The 27,892-nt window shown below is 38.7% G+C and overlaps 1 protein-coding gene across 1 annotated transcript in view; it reads left to right on the top strand.

Annotated features, from left to right (window-relative positions):
- Positions 1 to 19,140: 19,140 nt before the first annotated feature.
- The window catches only part of KIF21A (kinesin family member 21A), a gene marked incomplete at both ends in the record, with an annotated part of 166,022 nt that continues 157,270 nt past the window's right edge, over positions 19,141 to 27,892 (top strand). The window contains one exon of the mRNA XM_079715363.1: positions 19,141 to 19,184. Coding sequence (XP_079571489.1) covers positions 19,141 to 19,184 — 44 coding nt within the window. The remainder of the gene's footprint in view (positions 19,185 to 27,892) is intronic.

Below are 27,892 nucleotides of genomic sequence, written 5' to 3'. Positions count from 1 at the left end.
GATAGACTACTCTGTATGATACTATAATGTGGATACACATCATTATACATTTATCAAAACGCATAGAATGTACAATACAGAGAATGAATCCTAATATAAACTCTGGACTTGAGTTAATAACAATGTATCCATACTGGCTCATTGATTGTAACAAATGTGCCCCACTATCGCAAGATAGAGGAATCTGGGGAGGGTTGAGGAGGTATATGGGAACTCTGTACTTTCCACTCAGTTTTCCTGTAAACGTAAAACTGCTAAAAAGTCAATGAATTCAAAAAAATAAAAGGAAACTTTGAATTTGTTTTCTCTGAAGTTTTGCTTGCTTCCTCACCTTTAGATACAAATACTTCAGTTTAATAGTGGAAGGCATCAGTTTTGTCTTTTTTCTCTAAAACCTGATTTTTTTTTTTTTTTTTGTCTGCGTTCAGTCTTAGTTGCTGCGTGCAGGCTTTCTCTAGTTGCGGTGAGCAGGGGCTATTCTTCAATGCAGTGTGTGGGCTTCTCATTGCAGTGGCTTCTCTTGTTGTAGAGCACCGGCTCTAGACGTGCGGGCTTCAGTAGTTGTGGCTCGCGGGCTCAGTAGTTGTCGTGCACGGGCTTAGTTCCTCTGTGGCATGTGGGATCTTCCCGGATCAGGGCTCGAACCCGTATCCCCTGAATTGGCAGGAGGATTTTTAACCCCTGCGCCACCAGGGAAGTCCTGATTTTTTTTTTTTAAATCAGAGAGGTTGCCATCCTTTTTTTGAAAGTGTGACAAATTTTATAACAGCTTATGCACTGGCATCTAGATGTAAATGAATAGCTGGAGCAGTACAATTTTATTTTCATATATTAGTCATCAAAATTCCTATTCTCACATTTAAATTTTGGCTACTGGTGCTGTCACCACATTCTCAGCTTCTCAACATGTAAAGATTCCCATTCTAAAAGGGAGTAGTATTTTGAAAAATAACATTTCTATTTTTTCTCTCTTAAAGCATGTTTTAAGCACATTTCTTCTAGAAAATCTTCTCTGACAGTACATTTTACTGAATCACTGTTTGATTTTCTGAAGAGTGCTCATTTTTCTACTTTTATTTCTGACTACTCTTTGCAGCTAGAAATAATAGCACAGGCACTTACTTTTATGCATGTCACTGTGTATAATAAGCATTTTACTTACATTAATTTAATCTTCAAGATAACCCTTCTTTGTAGGTGATGTGTTTTCTGTTTTAATGAAACTAAAGAGAGCCAGAATTATGAATTAGGTCTTAACTGACACCAAATATCCTTCTGCTTTCAAGAACTTTACTATAATTTTGTCTTTAGCTTGCATACTTTAATGTTAACTTTGTTACATGTTGCTATACTATTTTGTAAATGTTCTTGCCTTTGTGCATGTTAAGTAACCCCAAGGAAATAATAAATTCTGAAGGGAAAGCATTGTGAGTCTCTTTCCCTGTTGTCTGCCACTTCCTGTCCCCAGTGAATTCTTATGCTAGTATTTAGTTTTGAACAAATAATGATTAGCAAACCCAAAATTAAAAAAAAAATTAACTACAAGGATCGTAGAATTGAGAAAGACTGCTAGTTTTCCGTGAAAATATTTTTATTCATTAAACTCAAACACAAAGAAGAGATGCTTCCCTAAAGAACAAAAATTCAGTAAAATGATGAGACTATCTTACAGTGTTTTCAGTTTGAAAAATGTTTTAATATACATTATGTATTTTAATTCTCACAACATGCTTACATAGGGAAAGTTATATAACCATTTGAATGATGAAAATTCTGGGACCCAGAGATGTAAACTGACTTGTATAGTAATTAATGGAGTTCAGATTCCAACCTAAGTCTTTTTAATTCCACATCCCAGACTACTCAAGACCCAGCAGTTCGTGTGTCCTTTAAAAATTTTTCATTACAGTCAAACTGCCATCCAGAGAGATTGCTATCAATTTATAGGCAGTATAGTCTAATGGTTAAAAGTGTTGACTTGAGAGTCACCTACTAACCTTGAGCTCTTGGTATAAGTCACTAAACCAGTCCCTCAGTTCAACTGTAAAATGCAAATGACAATATGACACCTACCCACAAGGTTTTTATGCAAATTAAATGAGTGGATATACGTAAAGTACTAGAAAAAGAGCTTGGTACATTGTAAGAAGTCCATAAGAGCACCAAACCTTTGCTGGCACTTGATATTCCATCAGAATGTCATTATTATTAATGAACTGAAGGTTAAAAAATGTTATTGGCTTATTGTTTTAGTTTGCATTTTCCTAATTATTAGTAAGGGTGAGCATCTTTTTGTGTGTGTGGTTCTTTTTGCTTTTGTTGGTAGTGTTTTTGTTGTTGTTTTTGTCTGTTTGGGGTTTTTTTTTTTTGGTATTATTTCATCTGAAGGGTCAATTCATATCCTTCGCTCATTTGTAAATTTTGTGTGTGTGTTTTTATAATGATTTATAGGAACTTTATATAACGTAATCTGGATACTAATCCTTTGTAATAGAGAGCAGTATTTTTCTTTAGTTGTTACTTATTTTTAAAATTTGTTTAAGTTGTCTTTTTTGTTGTAGTTTAAAACTTTTATGTACTTAAGTTTGTCAAGGTTTTTCTTCATGGCTTTTGATTTACGTCATATGTTTTACATTTTCATCTAATATCTACATACTTTTGGTTTCTCTATGTGGGTATTTATTACCCTAGAAATTTATTTTTTTCTATAGAATGAGAGATGGTTCTCCCTTTTTCTTCCCATATGAGTAGACATCTTCACATGAATAACCTGGAATTTGGTCATCTGTCCAGGCTTGAGCACTTATACTTCACATCTCCCAAGATCTGCCTCTTACCTCTATTGTGGCCTCTTAAAAAATAGGAGTAGATAATCTGATCAACTCTTTCTCAGCTTTAGTTTTCTACCCTGTATTTGGAAGCTGACAATGGGGCGGGACATGGACATCCGGGTGAGCACCATTGAAAGGCAGTGTGAGAAGGGAGAGTGGCAATCCAGTAGGCAAGCAGGTCCTAACAGTCACTTTCTTAGCTCAGCTGCCATAACAAAATGCCACAGACTGGGAGGCTTAAACAACAGCCATTTATTTCTCACAGTTCTGGAGTTTGGGAAGTCCAAGATCAAGATGCTGGCTGACTTAGGTGCCTAGTGAGAACTCTTTTCCTGGATTCCATATGGCTGCCTTCTTGCATGCACACATGATCTCTTCTTTCTGCACATTGGGAGAGAAAGAAAGCGTGCTTTCTGGTGTCTTTTTTATAAGGTCACTAATCCCATCATGGGGGTCCTAACTTCGTGACCTCATATAAACCTAAATATCTTCTAAAGGTCCCATCTCTGAATACTATCATACTGAGGGCTAGGACTTAATATATAACTTGGAGGGGGACACAAATATTCAGTTGATAACAGTCACTATTACTGGGCAGTAAGTTGCTTTTTCATCCCAAACAAACTTCAGAGCTGGACTGAGCTTCAAAAGAGGGAATGAAAATTCTCTTGACACTTCACAGCAACTGCATGCTGCCCAGAGGTTAGCCCATGGTAAAGCAAAAGCTGTGCCACTTCAGTGTGCCCACAGCAGTTGGCTCAGTGGAGACAGTTGCACCCCAGTGTGTTTGGGCATACCACTTGGCTCCACTGTCTAGCATATAGCATAGTGCCAATTATGGCTGGGATGACATGGAGCATTGTGGCTATTGTCATTCAAGGTTATCAACTGGATTCTTCTCTCAAAGTCCATGTCCTCTAGCGTCTGATGCATGTTGGATACCACAACTATGGTGATAGCAGCAGGGGTCTCATGCACGTGGCCTTGGTACTGCAGTCCTGGCCTTGGCCTCACCTCAGGCTTGGAGTCCCACATGGGAGGTGCAGAGCCTGGACTTGTAGAAATATGACATTTTTAAAGCACTTCACCCACCAGTTTAAAAAAATATTTGGTGTTAGGATTAACTAAGAAATTAAAATTAAAATAAGGTTTAAATAATTAGAAAATATTGTTATGTGTTACCAAATAAAAGCATCAAATATGCATTAATGAGTATTTTTTGTTGTGAGAAGCATCAAAAAGTACTAATGCATTATGGTACACATATGAGTGCTTTTTTTTATGTAGACCCACAAAATTTTATTTATATCTAGCATTTGCTTCTGAGTCTAAACTCTCAGTTCAGGATATGAAAGATATTTGGCATAATGAGATTTTCCACCTCTTCTTTTTTTTTTTTTTTTTTGCGTTACATGGGCCTCTCACTGTTGTGGCCTCTCCCGTTGCGGAGCACAGGCTCCGGACGCGCAGGCTCAATGGCCATGGCTCACGGGCCCAGCCGCTCCGCGGCATGTGGGATCTTCCCAGACCGGGGCATATACCCGTGTCCCCTGCATCGGCAGGCGGACTCTCAACCACTGCGCCACCAGGGAAGCCCCCCACCTCTTCTTTTGTATTTTCCTGAGCTGTTTCTCAAATTAAAAAATAGCAGTAATAAAATAAAACCCATGGGCACATCTGCATACCCTGTACATGCAGTAAAAGGTGCTGCAACTTAATTGATAAAGCTATGTTCCATGGAGAGCAGCTTTTCTGTAAGTAAAATTTGTGTTAGTTAATGTTTGGGCTTGAAGAAAGTGGCATTCATTTATCCCTTTGTTGAGTAAATATTTATTGAGCATCTACTTTGTGCTATTGCACCATGGTAGACATTGGCCGCAGAAGAGTGAACAAAACACATGGCCCGTGCTTTGCTGGATATTACAGTCAAGTGAGTAGAGTTTTCAGCCAAATAGTAAAGAAAGAACAGCATACATCAAGAAGAAATAGATTTGATAGAGAGCAAGGAGTATGGATATGATCAAGGTGGAAGTTTAAACAAGGAGGCTTAAGTGGTTAAGAGGATAGAGAACTCTGAAAAGGGCAGGGAAATCTCAGGTATGGAGATGGCAAATAGTGTGTCTTAGAAACATACATATAAAACTATTCTTTAATTTTAATTTGGAAACCACACTATTCTGTGGAATCATTATCAGGTTCATAGAAGAAGTAAAAACTGATTGTTTTGGGGAGTATTCTTTTATTTATTTATTTTTAACATCTTTATTGGAGTATAATTGCTTCACAATGGTGTATTAGTTTCTGCTGTATAACAAAGTGAGTCAGCTCTACATGTACATATATCCCCATATCCCCTCCCTCTTGTGTCTCCCTCGCACCCTTCCTAACCCACCCCTCTAGGTGGACACAAAGCACCTAGCTGATCTCCTTGTGCTATGTGGCTGCTTCCCACTAGCTATCTATTTTACGTTTGGTAGTGTATATATGTTCATGAGACTCTCTCACTTCGTCCCAGCTAATACTTCCCCATCTCCGTGTCCTCAAGTCCATCTTCTACGTCTGTGACTTTATTCCTGTCTGGCCCCTAGGTTCTTCAGAACATTTTTTTTTTTTTTTTTTTTTTAGATTCCATATAGATGTGTTAGTATACGGTATTTGTTTTTCTCTTTCTGACTTACTTCACTGTGTATGACAGACTCTAGGTCCATCCACCTCACTGCAAATAACTCAATTTCATTACTTTTTATGGCTGAGTAATATTCCATTGTATATATGTGCCACATCTTCTTTATCCATTCATCTGTCGATGGACGTTTAGGTTGCTTCCATGTCCTGGCTATTGTAAATAGTGCTGCAATGAACATTGTGGTACATGACTCTTTTTGAATTATGGTTTTCTCAGGGTATATGCTCAGTAGTGGGATTGCTGGGTCATACGGCAGTTCTATTTTTAGTTTTTTAAGGAACCTCCATACTGTTCTCCATAGTGGCTGTATGGATTTACATTCCCACCAACAGAGCAAGAGGGTTCCCTTTTCTCCACACCAGCATTTATTGTTTGTAGATTTTTTTGATGATGGCCATTCTGACCAGTGTGAGGTGATACCTCATTGGAGTTTTGATTTGCATTTCTCTAATGATTAGTGATGTTGAGCATCCTTTCATGTGTTTGCTGACAATCTGTATATCTTCTTTGGAGAAATGTCTATTTAGGTCTTCTGCCTATTTTTGGATTGGGGTGTTTGCTTTTTTGATATTGAGCTGCATGAGCTGTTTGTATATTTTGGAGATTAATCCTTTGTCAGTTGCTTCATTTGCAAATATTTTCTCCCATTCTGAGGGTTGTCTTTTCATCTTGTTTATGGTTTCTTTTGCTGTCCAAAAGCTTTTGTTTCATTAGGTCCCATTTGTTTATTTTTGTTTTTATTTCCATTTTCTAGGAGGTGGGTCAAAATGTATCTTGCTGTGATTTATGTCATAGAATTTTCTGCCTATGTTTTCCTCTAAGAGTTTAATAGTGTCTGGCCTTACACTTAGGTCTTTAATCCACTTTGAGTTTATTTTTGTGTATGCTGTTAGGGAGTGTTCTAATTTCATTCTTTTTTTTTTGCGGTACGCGGGCCTCTCACTGTTGTGGCCTCTCCAGTTGCGGAGCACAGGCTCCGGATGTGCAGGCTCAGCAGTCATGGCTCACGAGCCCAACCACTCCACGGCATGTGGGATCTTCCTGGACCGGGACACAAACCCGTGTCCCCTGCATCGGCAGGCAGACTTTCAACCACTGTACCACCAGAGAAGCCCTAATTTCCTTTTTTTTTTTTTTTTAATTTATTTATTTATGGCTGTGTTGGGTCTTCGTTTCTGTGCGAGGGCTTTCTCTAGTTGTGGCAAGCGGGGGCCACTCTTCATCGCGGTGCGCGGGCCTCTCACTATCGCGGCCTCTCTTGTTGCGGAGCACAGGCTCCAGATGCATAGGCTCAGTAGTTGTGGCTCACCGGCCTAGTTGCTCCGCGGCATGTGGGATCCTCCCAGACCAGGGCTCGAACCCGTGTCCCCTGCATTGGCAGGCAGATTCTCAACCACTGTGCCACCAGGGAACCCCCTAATTTCATTCTTTTACTTGTAGTTGTCCAGTTTTCCCAGCCCCGAGTATTCTTTTAGAAAAATGCACATGTATATAGCACATTACACTATTATTATTTTGATTTTATATGTTCACTAAATATTTTTTTTAACCAAACACTCAAATAAATACTTCCAAAATCTTAATGATATAAAAAGAATTTGGGCTTCCCTGGTGGCACAGTGGTTGAGAGTCCGCCTGCTGATGCAGGGGACGCAGGTTCGTGCCCCGGTCTGGGAAGATCCCACATGCCGGGGAGCGGCTGGGCCCGTGAGCCATGGCCGCTGAGCCTGCGCGTCCGGAGCCTGTGCTCCACAACGGGAGAGGCCACAACAGTGAGAGGCCCACGTACCGCAAAAAAAAAAAAAAAAGAATTTGAGGCTAATTTGACAGCTGTTCTGGTGCTCTGACACTGATGTGTGGAATGAATTGAAGTCAGACTGGAGTCAAAGTTACTATTTGGGAAGAAAATGCAATAGTTTTGACAATTCTTGAAGTTAGAGTTAACAGTTTTCTTTCATTTATGTCTTACAAATATATAATTTCTACCTCTATATTTTAATATTAGATAACCAAAATATGTAGACACTTTAAACTTTTTATTGAAGTTTTATGTTCTTTTAAAAATTCTGCCTTATTTTTTAATAGAATGTTTGCAGTATTTATATAATATTGATGTTCTGGTTTGATAATTATAGGATTTTTATATAAGTTATTATATTAGGGGAGCTGAGCATATGGGAACTCTTTGTTCTATTTTTTGTAAGCCTAAAATTATTTCAAAATGAAAAATTAAATATAAATGAATGTACACACATACTCTTATGTATGTATGTGTGTATGTATATCTCCAGAACCTGATCACTTCTCATTACCTCTATTGTTACTGGTCAGATCATTTCCTGCTTAGATTACAGCAATAGCCACCTAAACGTCTCCCACATTCCACAGATAGCTTCCCTCAGTTTATTTTCAACCCCCTGTTTGGACGAACCCTATTAAAACATAGGGAGCTATGTCATTACTTAGCTCAGTGTGATCCAGGGGCATCCTATCTCACTCACCAATTTCAGTGGCATACAAGATCTACCTTGCATAATAATTTGATGATCATCTGGCCTTTTCTTCCTTATACTATCACTATCCTCCACTTCTCTAATCTCATTTCACACTCTTTTCTCCCTGGCTCACTTTGCTCTGGCCATATTGGCCACTTCATTTTTCCTTAAATGAAGGTCAGACATGTTTTCACCTGAAGGTCTTTGCATTTACTCTTCCCTCTACCAGGAATGCTATTCTTCTAGTTTCCTCATGTCTCATTCCTTCACTTCTTTCAGGTCTCTACTCAATGTCATCTTATTGAGAGTCTTTCTGATTATTTTCCTTAAAATACAAAACATTCCCACCACCTGAGCCTTCTGTATACTCCTCTTTTTCTACAGCATTAAACACCACTAAACATGTATTACATTTTATTTATATTGCTTATTGTCTTTCTCTCTCCTAAAAATGCAAGCTGCATAGGGCAAAAGTTTTTGCGCATTTTGTTTTCTGCTGTATCTCCAGTGTCTGAAACCATGTTCTGCACACTGTAGACACTCAAAACATAGTTACTGAATAAATGTTTGTATGAATTGGTAGTAATCACCACACAGATTGAATGTAAGCAGTGGAATAAAGTATAAAAAGAAAGGGAAAAGGACCTTGGACCAAGACTTGAGAGTTTCAGAACTTACAAACTGGGAAGTGAAGGCCTGCAAAGAAGCCCAAAATACAGTCACCTGAATTACTGGTCTAAATGTAGAGAGTATCTCAGGAAAAATAAAAGCACAGCCAACACTTAATTGCTATTTGGAATTCAAGAACAATAAAGAAGGATTTTTAGTCATCTGTGAATATTTACTAAGTATCAAATAACATGCATTGTATTTGGAGATGTAAATATAGTGAGCTTACAATATACTGGGAGAGATTTTTAAACATATAAATTCAAAGAAAATTAATAACCATTTTAATTATGCCCATGTACACTGTGAATATGTAAAAGAGGTCTCTTTGGTCTAAGCTAAGTGTGAGGGCATAAAGAAAAGCGTCTAAGAACACTTTCAAGATTGGGTAGAATTTGGCCAAAGAAATAAGGTGTAGAATGGAGATAAGCTGATGAAAGTAGTTTTAAATATGATGTCATTTAAGCACTAAAACACCTATTGAATTGATTTAATGACTTATAAATAGGAATAAAATTTAGTTCAAATTCTTTTTTATCTTCATTATAAACTCCTCAAAGTAATAACTGTCCTTTTGCCTTCCTATCAACAATTCTTAGATCTCTGGACATCTAGCTTTCCTTTTCCCTGTCCTTCTAAAACTACTCTCTATGGTTACAATTAGCTGTTTTGAACTCCACTGATTCTTCCTCTGTCCTCATTCCCTTTGGTTCCTCCAGTGCCTTTATGCTTGTGTTCTACCCACCATTTGACATTGTCTCTACCTTCTTTTTTGTCACATTGTTTCAACCCAAGATTTCCTTCTACTATTCACTTTCTCTTTACTCTTTCTTCTACTAAATGAGCTCTCCCTTCCTTCCACCCAACTTGCTTGTTTTAGTTAGTAGCACTACAATTATTCTCTCAGTTGCCTATGATGAAATAAAAATCCAAATTTTAAGGCAAGACAAGAAAAATTTAAACATAAACCATTTTCTTTGCCCTTTGGCCTCCTCCCTCCCCTCTAGTGTGCATTGTGCACCTGCCTTGTGTCTTCACCAGACCTCCCCAATGGCAGAAATACGCGCTCAACCTTAAAGATCGATTTTTCTACTTCTGGCAACAGCCATGTAACTCCTCAGAAGATAACATTCTTTTCTCGACCATATAAAGTGTCAGTTTGACAAATCTCTCACCTTGTATGGGCAGACATCTTTGATGAATTTTATGTACAATGCCAATATGTTATTTCCTTTAAAAATATCAATTGGTGCAGAACAGACTGGTCAGATGACCTGGGGAAATACTGTGCTGCACCTAACAGTTCTTAGCTTAAATATTTACTTTAGACCTTATTAATGTTACTAGCTATATTACTTGTATTCTGTCTATTTTACAAGATTGATGTTTATTGCATTACCAAATGTGTGACTGAGTCTCAAATAAAATTAACGATGATTAGGCAACTTGAAACTATTGATCAGATACATAGTTCTATAAAATCAGTGATTGTAATAGTGTAATTCTAGATATGGGAGGAAGAAATGAGAGGGAACCATTTCCTGGACCATAACGGACTAGTTCAGAGGCTTTTGGCTACTGGTAATAGGGCTTAGTCTAGGACTAGCACATGGAGTGGCCTATCAAAGAAATCCTCCCCTGATCTGGGAATTCTTAGCACAGTGGGACAAATTGGTCATGAGATGTCTCCCAAAACTTGGTTGAAATTAAGATTGAAAAGGAGGGGATTGTAAAATAGAGAATGTTGCCCAACATCCAGTTCTACAAGAATCAAGTCATTAGCCACTGCTGTTGCTGACCTGCAATACACCCTGAAAGGAATTCAGGGTGAAGATCAGGATGAGACATTCTGTGCTCTGGAAAAACTGACAGAACTGGCCCTCAGATAGTTAGCTATTTCCAGGAGAAAATTTTATGAACTTGCATCTTCCCAATACTTAGAAAAGCACTAAAACCATTAATTAAGATGTATGTTCCTTGCAAATAACAGTGACCTTGCACCAAGATGTGTGCTTCATTGCATGTATCCACTTGGCAAAAATCACATATACACTGGCTTCCCGCTTTACCACTTCAGAAGTTCTCAGAGCTCTCTGAGAGACTGTCTCCGGGGTTATAATACTCAGGTTGGCTTAAATAAAATTTTCCATTTCTTTCTTAAACTATTAATTTTTCATAAACACCTGTATTTAGCAATAGTTTTAAAAACTACTTTATAAATTCACAATATTTAATTGAAGGACTCTCTGAGACCCTTTAATTTACTTGTCTCCCTTGTTCTCCCAGTTGATGCTTGTATCTTTTTGGTGGTCTCTTCATCCAGTGGTTTTCTAACCTATGCTTGAACATTTTCAATGAGAGTAAGTCATTGACAGTAAGTGTAATATCTTTTATTCTTCTCCCATATTGCTAATTCCTGTTAACTCTTCCTTAAGGATGTCTTTCACTTGTAAGTCTTACTTCTCCATTTTCACCATAGTCTATTAAGATGCCTAGTTTAAGCCCTTACCATGTCATAATTAATTTAGTATGATATGGTTGCCTAACTGGGTCTCCCAAATTCATCTCACAGACTTGGACCAGACTCATAATCCTTTTTAAAATTTTATTTTATTTTGCATATTTAAAAATACTGCTTCTGTCTTATTACTGTTATACTCACAAGATTTAAATGGTTTCCTATATTCTGCTTTTATCAGTCTAAACTCCTCTGCTTTCTAGATTCTATCCACCTTACTTCTCATTGATATTGAAACACCTTCTTTTTTGTGGTGTATGCATAAGCAAGTGTGTTTAGAGGCTTCCCTTAGCTTGTTGCTAATTTGCTGCCCATTGACATCTTATTGTGTCCATATCTTTTAATCTTGTTGCCACTGTCAGAAGCAGAAAGAAGTCCTTTAAATACTCATTTTGGGCTGAAAAGAAAGTTTAACCACAATTTTCCTATTAGAAATGTTTTTTCCCTTTTATACTTCTGCAAAAATTGAAGAGGTGGCTTGGGATCATAAAATAAATACAAATGTCACCAGTTTCTCCTGTCTGGGAGGGCCTTCTTGGTGGAGTCTGCTGTGAAATAACTGTTTTCAGATCAAATCAAGGAAATAAGAGCAGAGTTGGATACTGATTTAAGTAAAGCATCTTACAAGTTTAACTTGTGTGTTTTCCCTTAAAAAGCACTGATTCTACCAAATGCGTACCTTTATTGAGATAAAGCTAAGCATATGTTTATTGCAAAAGTTGATGAAATAGTTGTCATATAAATTATAATTATCCTTAACTTCATATTTTTAATTGCTGTAGGTCTTTTAAAAATAGAATAAGGATGAAAAATCCAGAACTTCATTAATCTTATGGTTTCAGGGTATCCAGAACCATGAGGATTTGAAAAATACCCATGTGGAGGTAACAAGAAAAGAAAATGTTTAGAAAAGAGAAAACAAAGGCAGGAATTTCAATCAACAGATACAGGAAAAGAAAGGCGGTATTGATGAATAAATAAGAGGATGGGCTAGTAAATGGTGAAATGTTCTCAATTAGAAATAACTAATAAAATTATCTTTTGGTGCTTCAGTTCTATAATATTCCAAAATTAAAAAACAAAACCACACAAAGAATGAGGTTCTAATGAAAAGACTATCCCAAACTGCTCATCAAGTTCAGTCTTGCCCAGTTAGAAAAAAACACACTCCTCTTACTAGCTTGGCTCAAGATGTTGGCTCAAGACCAGCATGACTTAATAGCTGTAATTTGCATTTGAATGCAATTAACTGGGCCAGTACTTTGGGGTAATCAAGCTGCCTGCAAATACACATAAGCTGCAAACTCAAAAAAAGTCCTAGTACTGGAGAGAAGAGTATTCTTTGAATTCCTCTTAGATTTGGTGCTCAGGTCCAAGACTTCATATGAAATTTTAGATTTCAAACTCTGATTTTAAGTGTGAACAATGAAATTTAAACTTTATCTAGTTGTTTATTCTTAATAAAGAGAAGTTTAGCTACCTGCCATTCTTTTCTCTTTAAAAAGTAATTTCACTGTTTCTGTAAAAGTGATTTGTTATTTTTAGATTTTCAAGAAAGATACAAAGAAAGAAAAAAGTCATTCAAACCTTTATTTTCCACGCAGAAATAACTCTCACCAATATGTAAAATAAACATAAATGAAAAAAGTGTATAAAAGTTAAAGAAAACAGTGTATAAAATAGTTAAAAGTTTGATTTTTTAGTAATGTTATGTCATTAAAAATAAATTTACAAGATGTTAAACTGCTTTTATCATGAGGTAAACTACTACTATAAGTATTTAAGCTTGCCTTGCGTTACTTTCCAGTCATATATTCTTCATATGCAAACACTTGTAGTGTAGGCTGAGATTTTCTAAGCCCAAAGAATAAAATGTATAGTGAAACTAACAGTGAAGAACAAAGAGGCCAGAGCAGAGAGTCAAGATGCCTGGATTTTTGTTTAGCTCTGCTACTAATTTACTGTGTAATATGTGTGTGTGTTGGGAGGAGGGGAAACTGGTACGGTGGTCACTTCTGTCAGGATTTGTCTCCTTATCTGTAAAATGAAAGGAGTAAACTAGAATTGTAAAATGTCCTCCATCTCCAAAATTAATGAAACCTTGCTTACATTTGCTGGGCTCAGGTGTTCTGGTTTCCTTCCTGATAGTTTGAACGCCACTTTTCATAGACACTATGGTCAGGAAACAGTCTCTCAGAGAACCATAACCATAATGGGCAGCAGATGATCTACAATGAAAACTTGTTCTGTATTGAAATAAAAGCATAGCATGCCCTTCTTCTGGTAATCGCTGACTTATACAAGTAAGCATTGGCTGCACTCTTGAATTTTCCACAAATTCTGCCTGTTAGGAATTTACGATGTAGTTGAGGAGTTAAAAAGTAATAATTACAACAATAACAAAAACATACATGAAGTACAGTGGAGCTTTGGCAGGAGAAAAATATCAAACATCTGGTCCAGAGGAGGAGTGAAATCAGGAAAAGTCTAAAGAAAGAGGTAATTTTTGAGTTGGGCCTGAAATATAGACAAGATTTTAACAGCTAGAGTTGTTGGGGAGGCTTCTGTTTCCTCACATGTAAAATGGAGGTAGTAATTTTACCCACTTTCCAGAGTCATTGAAAGAATCAAGTGAAATAATGCGTGCTAGTCACTTAGCACATTGCACTGGCAAGGTGGAAAAGCCCTATAAATGCTTTCCTTTGTTATTAATAGGGAAAATGTATAAAACAACATGAATCATGAAGGAAAATTGATATTTCTGATTATGGTATGAAGGATTAGTTTTCTTAAGGTTTTTTCCCAAAAAGATTTCTGAGGAGATATTTGTCTAGGCATGCTCTTCCAAAGCCAGTTGTTGCATATGGAGTTGTAATCAGTACTATTTCTTTTAGTCTTTCTGCTAGCAGCAAAAAGGAAGTAGCAAATAACTTTTAATGACTGATTAGAATGTGGAAACCAGAGAAAACACAGGGTAGATAGCCTAGAGGGAAAAAAAACTGGTGAAAGTTGCCCTCATGAATGTTGTAGCTTCCTTTTGGATGCTTGTTTAGGGTGTGCTAGAATGTATCTTTTGCCCAAATACACCTTAGACAGGTGTAGCTAAAGCATCAGTACCTGCTTTGTAAAACAATTCATATTTACAAACGTATTTATATTATATATTATATATGTATGTAGCTCTTTTTATAGCTAGCTTTATTGTGTACTTATTGTGAGTTAGTGCTGTGATTACCATATGATAAGCAAAGCTCTCAATCTACAAAACAACTCCATAAGGCAGAAAATACATTACTTGGGGCTTCCCTGGTGGCACAGTGGTTAAGAGTCTGCCTCTTAATGCAGGGGACGCGGGTTCGAGCCCTGGTCCGGGAGGATCCCGCATGCCGTTGAGCAAATAAGCCCATGAGCCACAACTGAAGCCCGCGCACCTAGAGCCCGTGCTTCGCAACCAGAGAGGCCACTGCGGTGAGAGGCCAGCGCACGGCAGCGAAGAGTAGCCCCCGCTCACCGCAACTGGAGAAGTACCGTGCGCAGCAATGAAGACCCAATGCAGCCAAAAATAAATAAATAAATAAATAAATAAATAAATAAGAAAATACATTACTTACATACAAGAAGCATCCCAAACTCACATAGTCACTCAGCTAATATTTAATGACCCGTACTATACATGTTGTAGGAGCTACAGATACATCAGTGAATAAAACAGAGAAGATCCCTGCCATCTTAGAACTCAAATTCAAATGGAGGGAGGCAGACCACAAACAAGAAATAAACAAAAAGCAAGAAAATACCAGTTAGTGATAAGGGCTATGAAGAAATAAAATAGTGATGTGATAGTGAGTAACTGGGGGTACAGTGCTGGTTTCATGGGTGAGCAATCAGTGCAACTACACAGGGCCCTGTGCTTAGAGGGACCCTACTTTTGTTTAATGCCCTGCTAGCACTGTCTTGAAATTCTTAATAATTTTATCTTTGGATTTGTTTTGTAAAGGAGGTCTGATAAGACAGTGGAGCATGTGGGTAAGTAGAGGACATATGTGCAATACCCATAACCTCCATTCCTTGGTATACCATTCTCATAGCTTTTGTGATGCCCTGTGAGCACAGAATCTTGGTTGATGCACGATGTATGGAAGTTCAGTAAGATTCAAAGCCAGGACAAGTTCGAGGTAAACGTGTTGCATCTATGACTAACTAAGCAGGGATGCTGACACCTTGAGAGGCCATGCTTCCCCTCAAACCAGAACTTGCTTCAGATGCAAAAGAAGGCAATGACATTCTAAGAAGCACATTGAACAAGAACCCTATCTTATTTCTTATTTACACTTCCCTGTAGCTGCCAACCGCTGACTCTGAAAATGATGACATAAAAGGTAAAGAAAGACAGGGAAAGGTAGTTCCTCTTCCTTTCAGTTCTTCCTTATTCATCTGCAAGCCAAAGGTGAGAAATTGTTAGTAGGATGTAGGTATATCAAGAAGTAAAATAAAAACAGTTGAGTTAGTTTTGTGTAATGTTTCCATGGTTCAGTTAAGAATCAAATTCACATGCATGTATGAACTACACAACAGGAATTGTATAATTTATAATTCCACATATGCGTTAAGTGCTTTTCTATTCATACTTAAAGCTGGCATTGAACAATAAAAGATGAAGGGTAAAATTATGCCAATAATTAAAATTTTTAATTTTTCTTTATGGAAAATGACATTAAATAGTGTTTTTACTTACTATTTAATGGGACAGCTCAGAAGAAAGGAAAAAGCTTTTTATTTTAGTATTTTTAACTACATTATTATATTGCTTTCATAATAAGACACTGCATTTTTACTTTGCGCTGGGCCATGCAAATCATGTGAGCTGGCCTTATGGGAGTGCTACTTTAGATTGAATTATCAGGAGAGGTCCCTCTGAGGAGATTGCATTTAAACTGATACCTAAAAGACCAAAAGAAGCCAACTATGGGAAGATTCAGGGAAAGAACATTCCAGGTAGAGGGACTAGTTAGTGGGAATGTCCTAAGGCAGGAAAAAACTTTGTTTTCAAGAAACAGAAAGAAGGCCAGTTTCACTGAAAAGTAGTTGTTAAAACTTGGAGTGGCAAAAGATAAGGTTAGAGTTTGGAGAGGCCAGAGTGTGAAGAGGCTTAAAATCCAGAATTTATTCTACTTGTTTTAGTTAGCCATTGGAAAGTTTCAGGCAGAGGAATAATATAAATGACTTATGTTTTAAAAGATCACTTTTTTGCAGTGTGGATGCAAGAGTGGACTCAGGGAGATCATCCTGAGTGGTCTATACCTAAAGAATTCCTCACACTTCCAGATGGAATTTATCATACTCTTGTCATAATTTCTATTATTGCACTTATGGATTTTCAAATTTGTCTCCCTGAACTAGACTGTAAGACACTCTTAATTCTCTCCATATCACTAGTGTCCAGCGTTGTTTGCATATTGCAGCTGCTTATTAAATATTTATTGAGTGAATAATTGGGAAAGGATTTTTTACTCTTATGGTAGAAGCTCTTTCCTCTGAATTTTCTTCAAGTTAAGATAATTAATTAATTAGGTGAGCCATAAGGAAAGGGGTTATAGCAGCCATAAGGAATCTGAAGTAAATACAAAATATACAGTTGATTTATAAGTTTTGAAATTTGGGAGAAAAATACTGACTGAGTCATCAATAGGAATTTGAATTTTTATACTAATTCCCTGAACCCATGTGCAACACGTACCCAAAGACACAGCTGTTATTGGTGCTAATGTTTTGGCCAGATGTTCCAGACTGATGGCTTGGGATTGAAGTTGGCCTGAGACCTATTTTGATTGGTTTGCATGGTATGTAAATATGGTGCTGAATTAGTTATTGATATTTAAAACTAAGGAATTTTCACATAAAAGTCTGACTTTTCTCTATTTCTTAAGAAGTAACAAACATACAAGCAAACAAAAAGCTTGGAGGCATTGGGTCTGCATTCCAGCTGGCCAGAGTCAAGGAGGGCCACTGCCTTTGCAAGAAGCCTATGTTCTCTGTTTTATCACAGTCCTCAATCTGCCTGCTCCACTCTTAAATTACCTGCCTGGCTTCTGGTGGCATTTGTGTTTGTGACAGCTCCTACTGAAACATGTATGTACTAGTACTATTCTAAATGAGAATTTTTTTTTTATATAATAAGTTCTTAAATTATACATATTTCTCTTTAGTTTTCTTGCTAAGTTTGCTTGGCTTTACTTGCCTTCCTTGTAGCTTTTATCAATTCGAGAACCAAGGTGGCCAGTCCAGATCCACCCAGATGTGGGACTGCCAGGGAAAGAGGAAATTGTGTTTTGATTTGCTGATAGACAAATACTGAGGAAGAGGAGGTTCTCCAGAGGGCAGGAGAGCTTCGCCAACAATTTGATATGTAGAAGGTATTCACCATCTCTGCCCTTTTTACTTCCTAGTTACGTCTGTTAAGACTCAGGAGTATTGAGGTTAAGGGATGGAATAAATTTAAAACTTCTATAATTATATATCACATAAGCCTTCACTTAAGATCATTAAACATTTCTTGTTTGTCCCAATCTGTGCTGCTGTCTCTGACCCATGCTACTGTATCTCTGCTGATAAGGATGACTACGTGTGCCATTTTAGATTGTAGGTACTTGGGACAGTGTCTTTATTTGGATGGTGCCATTTAATGTATTATACTATTTTGTAGGAACCCACATGTTTATTTAGAGAAATGTATGGGGCAGCCCACAAAAGATACTCTGTGGCAAAGCTAATAAAGGCTGTTTCCACAGAGCTATCTAAAGGAATGGGGAAGCACAATAGCCACAAGCAGAAACCACAATGGGTCAATGTTGATAGAATCCCTGGGTTGGGAGGTGCTTTTTGAAGGCCAGAAGGGAAAGAAAGTCCGTTGAGAAGGATTTACTACACAGGTCTTGGTGGATATTCAGTTCTGGGAACTCTTGGCAGTACCAGGGTGCAGTTCATTACCAGTGTACAAATGGTTTAACAGAAGGGCATTCAAAAGTCCATCATTTCCATAGCCCACACGGGCTGGTAAATGGGCGATGGACTGCAGAACCCAGCTGCCCAGAGGCAGTGGCCAAATCCGGGAGCCGGTTTAGTATGAATGACTGACTCCAGGGAAGGAGAACGTTCATAGGGGGCTGGGGATAGGGGTCAGAGTCCAAGCTGGAGAGAGGACAATAAGCTAAGGGTGGAAACAAAGGCGAACCAGAGCGGCAGCTGGCAGATTGCTGGCGCTGCGCTGGGGAATCAAGCTTTGCTTTTAGAAAAGAGGCAGGCTGCAGCAGGGCGGGCTCTAGCCGCGGCATTCTCACAGAAGAGCCTGCAAGGGCGCAGGGCTCGTCGCCCTACGGCGTGGGCAGCTCGCGGCCGGCATTCCTCCCCCCGCGCGCCTCCGGGCCAGCAGCGCCTGGCAGTGCCCGCCGAGGGGAGGGCGGGGCGCAGGCCGGGCAGCGCTAGGTGGGGCCGGCAGCTAGGCCGCCGTTGACACAGTGCGGGGCCAGCAGCCCGGAGAGCCCGGGCGGGTGTGGCGCGTTCAGCCCGGCCGCCCGCAGGCCGCGTCCCCATCAGAGGGGGCAGGGCGCACTCGCCCGTCCAGCAGGAGGCCCCTGGGCGGCCTGCTGGCTCCGCCGCCGCCGCGCTAGCCATTCAGCGCGCCGCATCTCCGCCCCAGTGCTGGGGGCTGAGCTGGGGAGAAGGGGCGGGCACTCGCGAGCGGTGAATCACCTCCTCCTCCTTCTGCCTCAGCGCCGCTGCCGCCACCTTTCCATTCAGTCGCCCAACATGGCTGGAGCGCGGCGGAGGTGAGCTGTCCGCCCCCTGCAGCTCCAGCCTCCTGCGCGCGACCGCCGCGGCTCCGGCGGCGCCTCAGTTCTGCGGTGCAGAGGCCCAGGGGCCTGGCTGTCGCTCGCCGCCGGCATGTGGGGCGCCCCGGACGAGAGCTCTGTGCGGGTGGCTGTCAGGTGAGGACGGACGCGGCGGCGGGCGGGCTGCGGGCGCGGCGAGGATCTGCTCTGGCCCGGGGCACCGGCCGCCGCGCTGTGGAGACCTGAGAGGTGGCCCGGCGGGGGGCCGGCGGCTCTGGAAACCGAGGCGGCGGGTCTCCGCCGGCCTGGCGCGCGCGGCCGAGTGCTGGCTGGGAAACCTCCCGCCCTCGGGCCCCGGGAGTTTGCAGGTGACTGGCAGCTGCGCGGCGCCCGGTCCCGGGGGCGCCTGACTCCTCTAGGAGGAGAAGCCGTCGCCGCCCGCCCCAGCCGGGTCGCGCCCCCGAGGAACAGTTGCCTCAGGTTCGGCCGCCTTGGGCGATCGCCTGTTTGGCTTTGCCCGGAGGAGCTGCCCCTCTCCTGGGCTGTGGTTCTCTTCTTATATTTGTAGCGTGACTGTCTTTACGTGTACCTGCAACTCCGGCCTTCGGAGGCAGGAGACAAAGCCTTACAACGGTGGGGGTCTAGATTTCTGTGCAAATGGACGTCTCGTTAAGCATCGGCGGGGACTAGATAGCACCAGCGTGTGGGTATTATTTCTGGCGTTGGAAGGGTTATTATATTTAAGTGAAAATTCCCTGGTGCTAGGTCTGTAGAAGGAAGAAAACTCCTCAGCAAGTGTAAGGGTTAAATGGGTGACTGGGTGAAAAAGAAACATACTGAGGTTCAGCAGGGTGGTTACAATATAAAATTACATATGCCTGGGTGAGAGTTTTGAAATACTAGATACATCAAAATTGTAATTTGGTCAAGGACAGATACACGAGTATTGAATGTAATTTGGATTGTTGATACATATCAAGAAGCAGAGCTCTGACAGTTGCTCATGGAAAATTGCAACATCATCGCTGAAATATTAATGAAGCCTTCATGGTAGAGTAAGTGGCGTTGCTTTTATAGCTCTTATGGTCTGTGAATTCGTTTCTCTTTATGTATACATTAAAGATTTATAAAAATAATCTTTCCTCTGAGAAATTATTTTTTAAAATTTTCTACCCTTGTAGTCTTTCTGAAAAGTTATTCTTCAAATCCTATCATGTCAGTATTTCTATAGCTATTTTAGTGACAAATCTTGGTTATAGAAATGGTAGTTTTATATATACCTTGTATCTTTAATCATCTAAAGAATAAAATGAATTTTAAAGATTTTTTTTTCATTCCCTTTACAGACCAGGAGATGGCCACCCATGGAGGTGACTGTTTTATGACTGTTTAGAACCACCTGTTACAAAGCTTTTGAAGTTTTAATTTGGCCTTCTTGGTTATTCTAGGGCTACTTATCCAATTGCCGGATTAGTTTGTTTCTCCTGTTTACTGCTACTACCTCTCTTTTGGCCTTTTAATGCTTGTTAGTGACTGTACATGGCAGATGAAGGGGAGAGAAAAAGAGGAAACCCAGTAAGATGCAGTTTTGTTAATTAGCAGGTCTGGTCAAGGAGGGTAAAGAAGGAGTGTAAAATAGTAATGAAAACAACAACAACAACAAAAAAAGTTGGCTGTCAGAGAAACTGTTGTTAGAGAGTTAATATTTTTTTAATCTGTGAATTCTCTAGAATATCACAGGGCAGTTTATTGAGCATGCTTTTAAAACTGAAGCTGCTTGCAGTGGCGGCTAACAGAGTCATGAATCACCCTAAAGTGATGTTGACAGATAAATAACTTATACTTGGTTTTGGTATGCATGTTAGCACTTTTTTAAGGGATTATGTGTGGGTCTGTTTGTTGGGGAAAGGCTTTATAAAAACACGTTGTGAAGTAAGCCACATTGTGAGGATCGTTTTTTTTTTTTTCCATTAAATACATTGTCTGAATACATTGACTCTCTAAACTTACTTTGCATAGGATAAAAATAGCTTATATAGCACTTTGGCATTTATAAAGTGTATGGACATATGTTTTCATTTAAAACAAATATTTATTGAACATAAAATTCCATCTCTTTTGTCCTAATTTCTGAGCTAAAAATAGCAATAATTATTGGACACATAGTATGTGCCAGGGTCAGTGCTGTGTGTTAAGATGTTTTACATCCTGTGAAATTGCATTTATTCATCAAAACAATCTTTGACTTAGGTCCTGTTATTATTATGGCCATTTTATAGGTGAGACACAGAAAGATTAGGTCAACTTCCCCAAGTTAAACTGGTAGCAAGGGGCAGAAACAGAGTTCTAACCCAGACAGCTTGACTCTAGAGCTCAAGTTCTTAACCATTAAACCTACATAGGTGTGAGGCAAGAATATGCTTCGCAAAACTTTACTTAGCTTAAGGTCACTTGCCTCTTCCTGGTTCTGAACTAGTTTAATTACAAATTAATGACTTTGACAGGATATTCATACCTCGATATTCCTAGAAAAGGTGGAGCTCAGAAAGGGGGAAACTGAACTTACCTAAACTATTTCCTCCGATTTTTTAATCTTTCCGGTGACCTCCAGTCTTACCTTCCAGTTTGTGATAGACTTCATCAGCAGGATAAATAAATCAACACATAGACACAAATGATCAGGGCACATGACTTACTTTTCCCCTTCAATGAATAATGTAATAACAAATAATAGAGAGTTGACTCTACTTATGTAAATGCACAGTGTCCTAGAGGTTCTTGTGTTTAATTAGATATGGAGACTTATCAGTATGTTGAAGCTGATGACTCTATTTTAGGTTTCTCAAAATAAGTGCATGGGTCATATACAGCTTTGGGGAAAAGAAGTTAAACAGAAAGTTTCTCATTTAGGAAGAACATTTTAAATTCAATTTCTGAAAATGCCTTTTGGCAGAGTATATCTGAGGTGTTCTATAGGGTATCTTTCATTGTGGTAGGTATGGATTCAGATCACCCTCCCTGCCCCGCTATCTAACCCTATGTGGCTATCGAGCACTTGAATTATGATTAATGCTGTAACTGAACCAAACCTGGTTCCACTTTCCCAGTGCACAGCAAAGCCAATTTACTGACACCAGGTTGTGGTGAAGTAAAGTACAACTTATTGCAAGGCATACCCACTCTGGGGCCAAGCAAGGAGAATGGGCAGCTCATGCTCAAAAGACCCAAAGTCCCTGATGGCTTTCAGAGAAGGGTGTTTAAAGGCAAGGTGAGGGAGAGGGTCTCAGGGTGTGTGATCAGTTGTGGATATCTTTCTGATTGGTTGGTGGTGAGGTAATAGGGTGGTATTTCAGGAGTTAACATCATCAACCTTCTGGTTCCAACCGGCCTGGGGTCTGTCTACCTGCTTGTGGTCAGCATGCAGTTAACTTCCTCCACCTGGTGGGGGTTTTAGTATCTGTAAAACCACTCAGGGATGTGGCTCAGAATATTATCTATAGCCCTTGAGGAACTAAGGGCCCTTGACTTTGTTTTAATAAAAATAAAACTATTATTATTTTGTCTTGCTTGACTGTTTTCTTTTGTGTCTGCATTACTCTGATTAAATATGCTCTTTGGAACTTGGGGAAGGCCTAGGAGGCTAAAGCTTTTCTACAAACAAGAGGCCAGGGACATGGGGAGGGGTGTCTGTCCCCAGGAAGACCCTGCAGGGTCCTGCTTGGTTTCACCACAACTGAGAAACTAAATTTTAATTTTTATTTAATTTTAGTTAAATTTAAAAGCTGTCCTTCATTTAGTTTTTGGAAAGCTTCTAGGTATTCTTGGAACAATGTGGCTATGTGGACCTATCTTTTATCTGTAAAGTTTATGAAATGTAAATACTTATAAAGTATTTCTGATGAAAATTTAGCCTACTAATTGACATGTATTGTCTGTGTAATATATATTTTCATAAATCATATATATATGATTTTAAAAACTTAGTATGAAAAATATATCAATCTTTTTATTACATGTTAAAATGATAGTGTTTTGATATGTTGAGTTAAATAAAATATTAAAATTAATTTCATCTATCTCTTTTTCCTTTTTAAAAATGTGACTACCAGAAAATTTAAAATTAAATATAATGTTGCTACCATTATATTTCTATTGGATAGTGCTGCTCTATAGTTTACAAAAATGTGAGGAAGAAGTATAGAATAAAAATGTTCATAGCCACCACATCATAGATCTGGTATTTTCTGTAGATCAAGAAAATACCAAAATATTGGGTGTCTGGTTTTAGAGTGGTTATATATACACATACGCACATATCTATGCACGTATGTACATGTAAGATTTGATTTAACAGCAACATTTTTTCCCTCTGGGTGCATAGGTGTAGAAAGTTATCGATAATAGACTGATGGTAGCTGACTTCCTAGAAAATGTACTAAGTTCATAAATGTCACCTACAAAAGTGAGCAATTTTTAGTGTATATTCTATTTTTATTGTCTAAGTAGTATACTGAATTGAACCATTCAGTTAACTTAAAATAGTAAACTCAAACATTTTGAATTCTAAATCTAAGACTTTATGAAATGATGTGGTGAAGGAAAGTACAGTGTTTGTTGCAAGGCGCCAACCGTGGGGCCAAGCGAGGGGAATGGGCAGCTCACGCTTTCCCTTTTTCCCACTATGTCTGAATGCTGACATAACATTTGAAACATTTTCCCCAAGAATTTTAGCTTGCAAAATATGTCAAGAGCTGAAAGAAAATGGAGATACAGAAAGGACCATTGTGTTTTCATGTTATTATCTATATGTGGTTGTGAGCTACAATTTTTTTCTTGGCTTTGGCAGAGAGCAGGACATATCCTTGACAGTGAGTTTGGATTAGTGTGTAATGTTGTCTAATTTACTGTGTTTTTACCTTACTACAGCACTTTTAAGAAGTGGCATTGCTCAGCTAGCTTAAGTGCTGATTGGATAGTCAAAAGCTCTGTTTTGGCTCTGCCACTGGCACTGATTTGCAGTGTGACCTCCCTGAACTTTTCTTTTCCCTCATGCTGAGATGGCAGTGTAAAGGTATTAAGGGTTATAAGAACCTTTCCATATGCAGTCCGTTAAATATGTGATTTTTTTGTTGTTAGCCAAACTGTTGGTACTAACGGTGCCTCTATATTGACAGGAAGGACCTATTTTAACATTTCAAACTTGACTTTCCCACAATATGTTTATCGTGGGTACTATTGTTACTTAAGAGGAAACTTTTGTGGTCTCTTTGTCCAATTCTGGCTGTAATACAAATATGCAGTGTTTTATTTAATCTACATTAAAACCCTATGAGGTAGGCTGGATAGATACTATCCCTCTTATACAGATGAAAAAGTGAGCCTCAAAGATACTAGGTGAACTGTTCAAGGTTTCTCAGCCACTAAATACCAGAGTTGGAACTCAAACTCAAGCTTCTGGTACCTGTTTCTCTGTTCTTAAAAATATTTCCAAATGTTTTCAAAATATTGGGTTGACCAAACAGTTCATTTGGGTTTTTCCATAAGATGTTATGGGAAAACCCGAGCAAACTGTTTGGCCAACCCAATACTTCACATACTAGTTTCAATGTCATAAGGATCTTTCAAGCTGAAACACGAATATACACGAGGTAAATTATTTGAAACAATTTAATGTTTAGAGAATGTAGAGGCAGATGAGCAAGGCTTTTAGAAATATTTCATGGAAACAGGTGGTTATCTGCTGTTGGTAATTTGTTTATTCCTTTCTTCATGCATCAGACATTTATCATGTGCCAACTATGTGCTGGACACTTTCCTACCACTGAGGATACACGACATACATGACAGACATGGTCCCTGCTTTCATGGAGCTTAGACCTAGCAGTGTGAGCCTCTTTTAAATGCACAAACTATGTAGGACCTAACACTAAACATATCAACAGCACAATTAGAAATTAAAGACAATTGTTGCAGTTTAGTTTTTATTTCTCATTTTTTATAGCATTTTTTTAGTTCATATATTCCTCAAGAACAGTGATTTAAAAAACAAAAATTATGTCCTACTTCCAAGCATATTTCATATAAAAATTGAACTCCAAAGCCTGTGCATTAGAAGAATATTATTTCTATCTTTGTATGTATGATATAACATGTATGCTCTACCTATGTCTTCGTATTTGGATAATAAAGTAAGGGAAATGAAAGAGAGGAGACTAAAGAGCTTGTAGATGATGTGAGCTGAAAGTCAATGAAGTTATTTATTTAAATATGAGCTGATACTTTTTCTTCAGATAAAGTTTATTACATTTATAGTGTGGTAGGTCTGATTGTCATTTGGAACTCCACAGAAGTTCAGATTTCATGTCTATTTGTTACTACCCCTTGAGCTCTTACCTGCTAATTAGTTAATATTTTGGTGCATAATTATGGGGTAGTAAATGATGCACTAGAAATTCCAGTTTAGTGAAGCCATGAAAGCAGAAATTATCTTGGTAGTTAATTTCATAATCTGCCCAATCTTCCAGTTCTCATCCATTTCTCCTCGAAGAAGTGAACTTGGAATATCCCTTATTATGGATGTTTTCTTGCAAGACATGTTACAGCTTCCCTGTGTGACCCTGAATTATAAATGGTTATTTTCTGTCAACATTAGACATGACTTTTATCTAAGTTTCAGATTAGGAAGGAAAACACATCAATGAAAATGCATGCTAGATGACATAATTTGTATTCAGTGTATCATTAGAATAATTTTATTAAAAATAAAATGGATGTTTGTTAGCTTCAGTGCTTCTCTCTGGAGAGCGGATTTGTGAATTCTGTCTTTGAACTTGGTTTCCCAGTGGATTAACTATTTAATCTTCTCAGGGTGTTAAAATAGTTTTCTTGTGGCTCAGGCTTTATTTGAAGCAAATGACAGACAAGCCAAAGGGGACCATTTTGATGACATCCTACAATTATTATAAGATATTTCTTAATGTTTAAGAATTATATTTGAGTTTCCTTTGTTCTTAGTTTTTTTGAAATTATTAGACATTTATATATTGAACATAACTTTTAGTACCTCTATAATTATTGGATTTAAAATAGATTTTAAAACTGAAAGGGACCTTGAAGGGACTAGCTGGTTGAGGCCCCTTCTTTAAGATGATTGAGGTAATAATAGAGACACTGAGCAGAGGGAATTGCTTGAAGTTCCACAACTAGCAGCTCAAGTCTTCTGTTGACTGTTGCTGTGGATTTTCTAGGACTTCATGTTTTGCTGGCAGACATCTCAGAAATAGAATAAATTTATATGTTATAAACTACAGTTTTAATCCCTTAAGTGCTCCCTTTAAAAGTTTAACTTGATATTTCAGTGAGTGCCCCCAATCTCAGTGCCCATTATTTTGGCTTTGTGATTGCTTCAATTCTAGAAACTAGACCAGTGATTCTAAAAAGGACCCCTTAAGAGGTAGAGAGAGAGGGATCCCTGGAGTAGAAATCCAGGTCTACATTTTGAGGTTCCTATTATATTAAAATGTGAAGAAATTCCAGAACTAGGTTTTAAAAATAATATAGACTGTTTTCAACATATACGTATAACATATTAATGCTTTAACAACCACCATGGAAATATAATGTCTGTGTAGCTTAATTTGGAAATAGTATTAATCATGTAAATAGGAGGATTTTGTGAATGCTAGGCCTGGGACATGTGGCCTTTCCCTCTCCCCTCACCTTGGTTCTTAAAACTTTTTTTTCCCTACCCCAACAGATTTGAGGATTATAGCACATTCCAGTAATAATGGCAGCCTCACTATGGAAGGATGGCTGGTGGGTGGGGAAAGGTAGAGGTAGGGTAGGGTCAGTGTGGTATATTTATTGGGATCTGGAATTGGAGCTGGAGGTAGAAATCTGAGTGGTTTAAAAAAAAAACACTTTTGAGTATTACTTCACTAGAAAGGTGGTTCTTAAACTTTTAAATAACATCTCAGTCCCTCCTATCCTTATTTTAGAAGGAAGTAAAGGATACAATACATTTTGGCCATACTGGAGGCCTTTCATCCAAAAATTATCCTAAATCCTACCTCTACTTGAAGCTTTTCTAGACTTCATGCAGGGAAATTTCTGCATTTTGGGGCCGCAGACCTTCTTTATGTGATTCTCTCTCTCTCTCTCTCTCTCTCTCTCTCTCTCTCTAAAATTCCAGTGGGAGAGGTGTACACAATATTATGATTTTCAGTGTTCAGCTTGAAATGTCCCTCAAACTGAGAGAATATTTGACATTTTTTAAAAAGAAGGTGCTAATATACTGACAGCACTATTACAATAGAACATTTGAAGGACATTGGGGTTATTGAATTGAAACAAGCTGATATCTACATGTCCAGATTTGGAATGAAGGTCATTCAGGATTTAGCCCCAGGCTAACTTACTTGGGTACTATTTAGAGCAAGGAAACCAAGAAATTTTTCAAACTTGGTTTTAGAGAGGTGGGCATCATGAACCCACCCAGGGGCTAAATCAAGGACAGCTAAAAGTTTATTTCGTACTCTTTGGATCTCTTAGTATGTAGTAAAATTTTAGTTTTCGAGATTGGATTTGACCTTATTCTCAATTTGGGGGAGCTATGTCTATCACTTAGGCATGACAATATCAGTTCCTCTGAGTAGGATGAATGAATTATATTTTTTCAGAGTGGATATTCACATTATTTGACACAGCTACATAGAATAAATAAGAGGCTTTTTCTTTCAGCAAACAGGAATAAGAAACCTTGGAAAGGGTCAAGCTGTAATTAATTATTATGATGTGGTATGTTGATCACATGGTGTACTAATGAGGCATAGGGCACCTCTGCCCTCAGTTGTATGCCTTATAAT

The sequence above is a fragment of the Hyperoodon ampullatus genome (genome assembly GCF_949752795.1).
Source record: "Hyperoodon ampullatus genome assembly, chromosome: 11".
NCBI classification, from domain to species: Eukaryota; Metazoa; Chordata; class Mammalia; order Artiodactyla; family Ziphiidae; genus Hyperoodon; species Hyperoodon ampullatus.
Note: the sequence above shows the minus strand (reverse complement) of the source record. Positions and strands in the feature narration are given on the sequence as shown.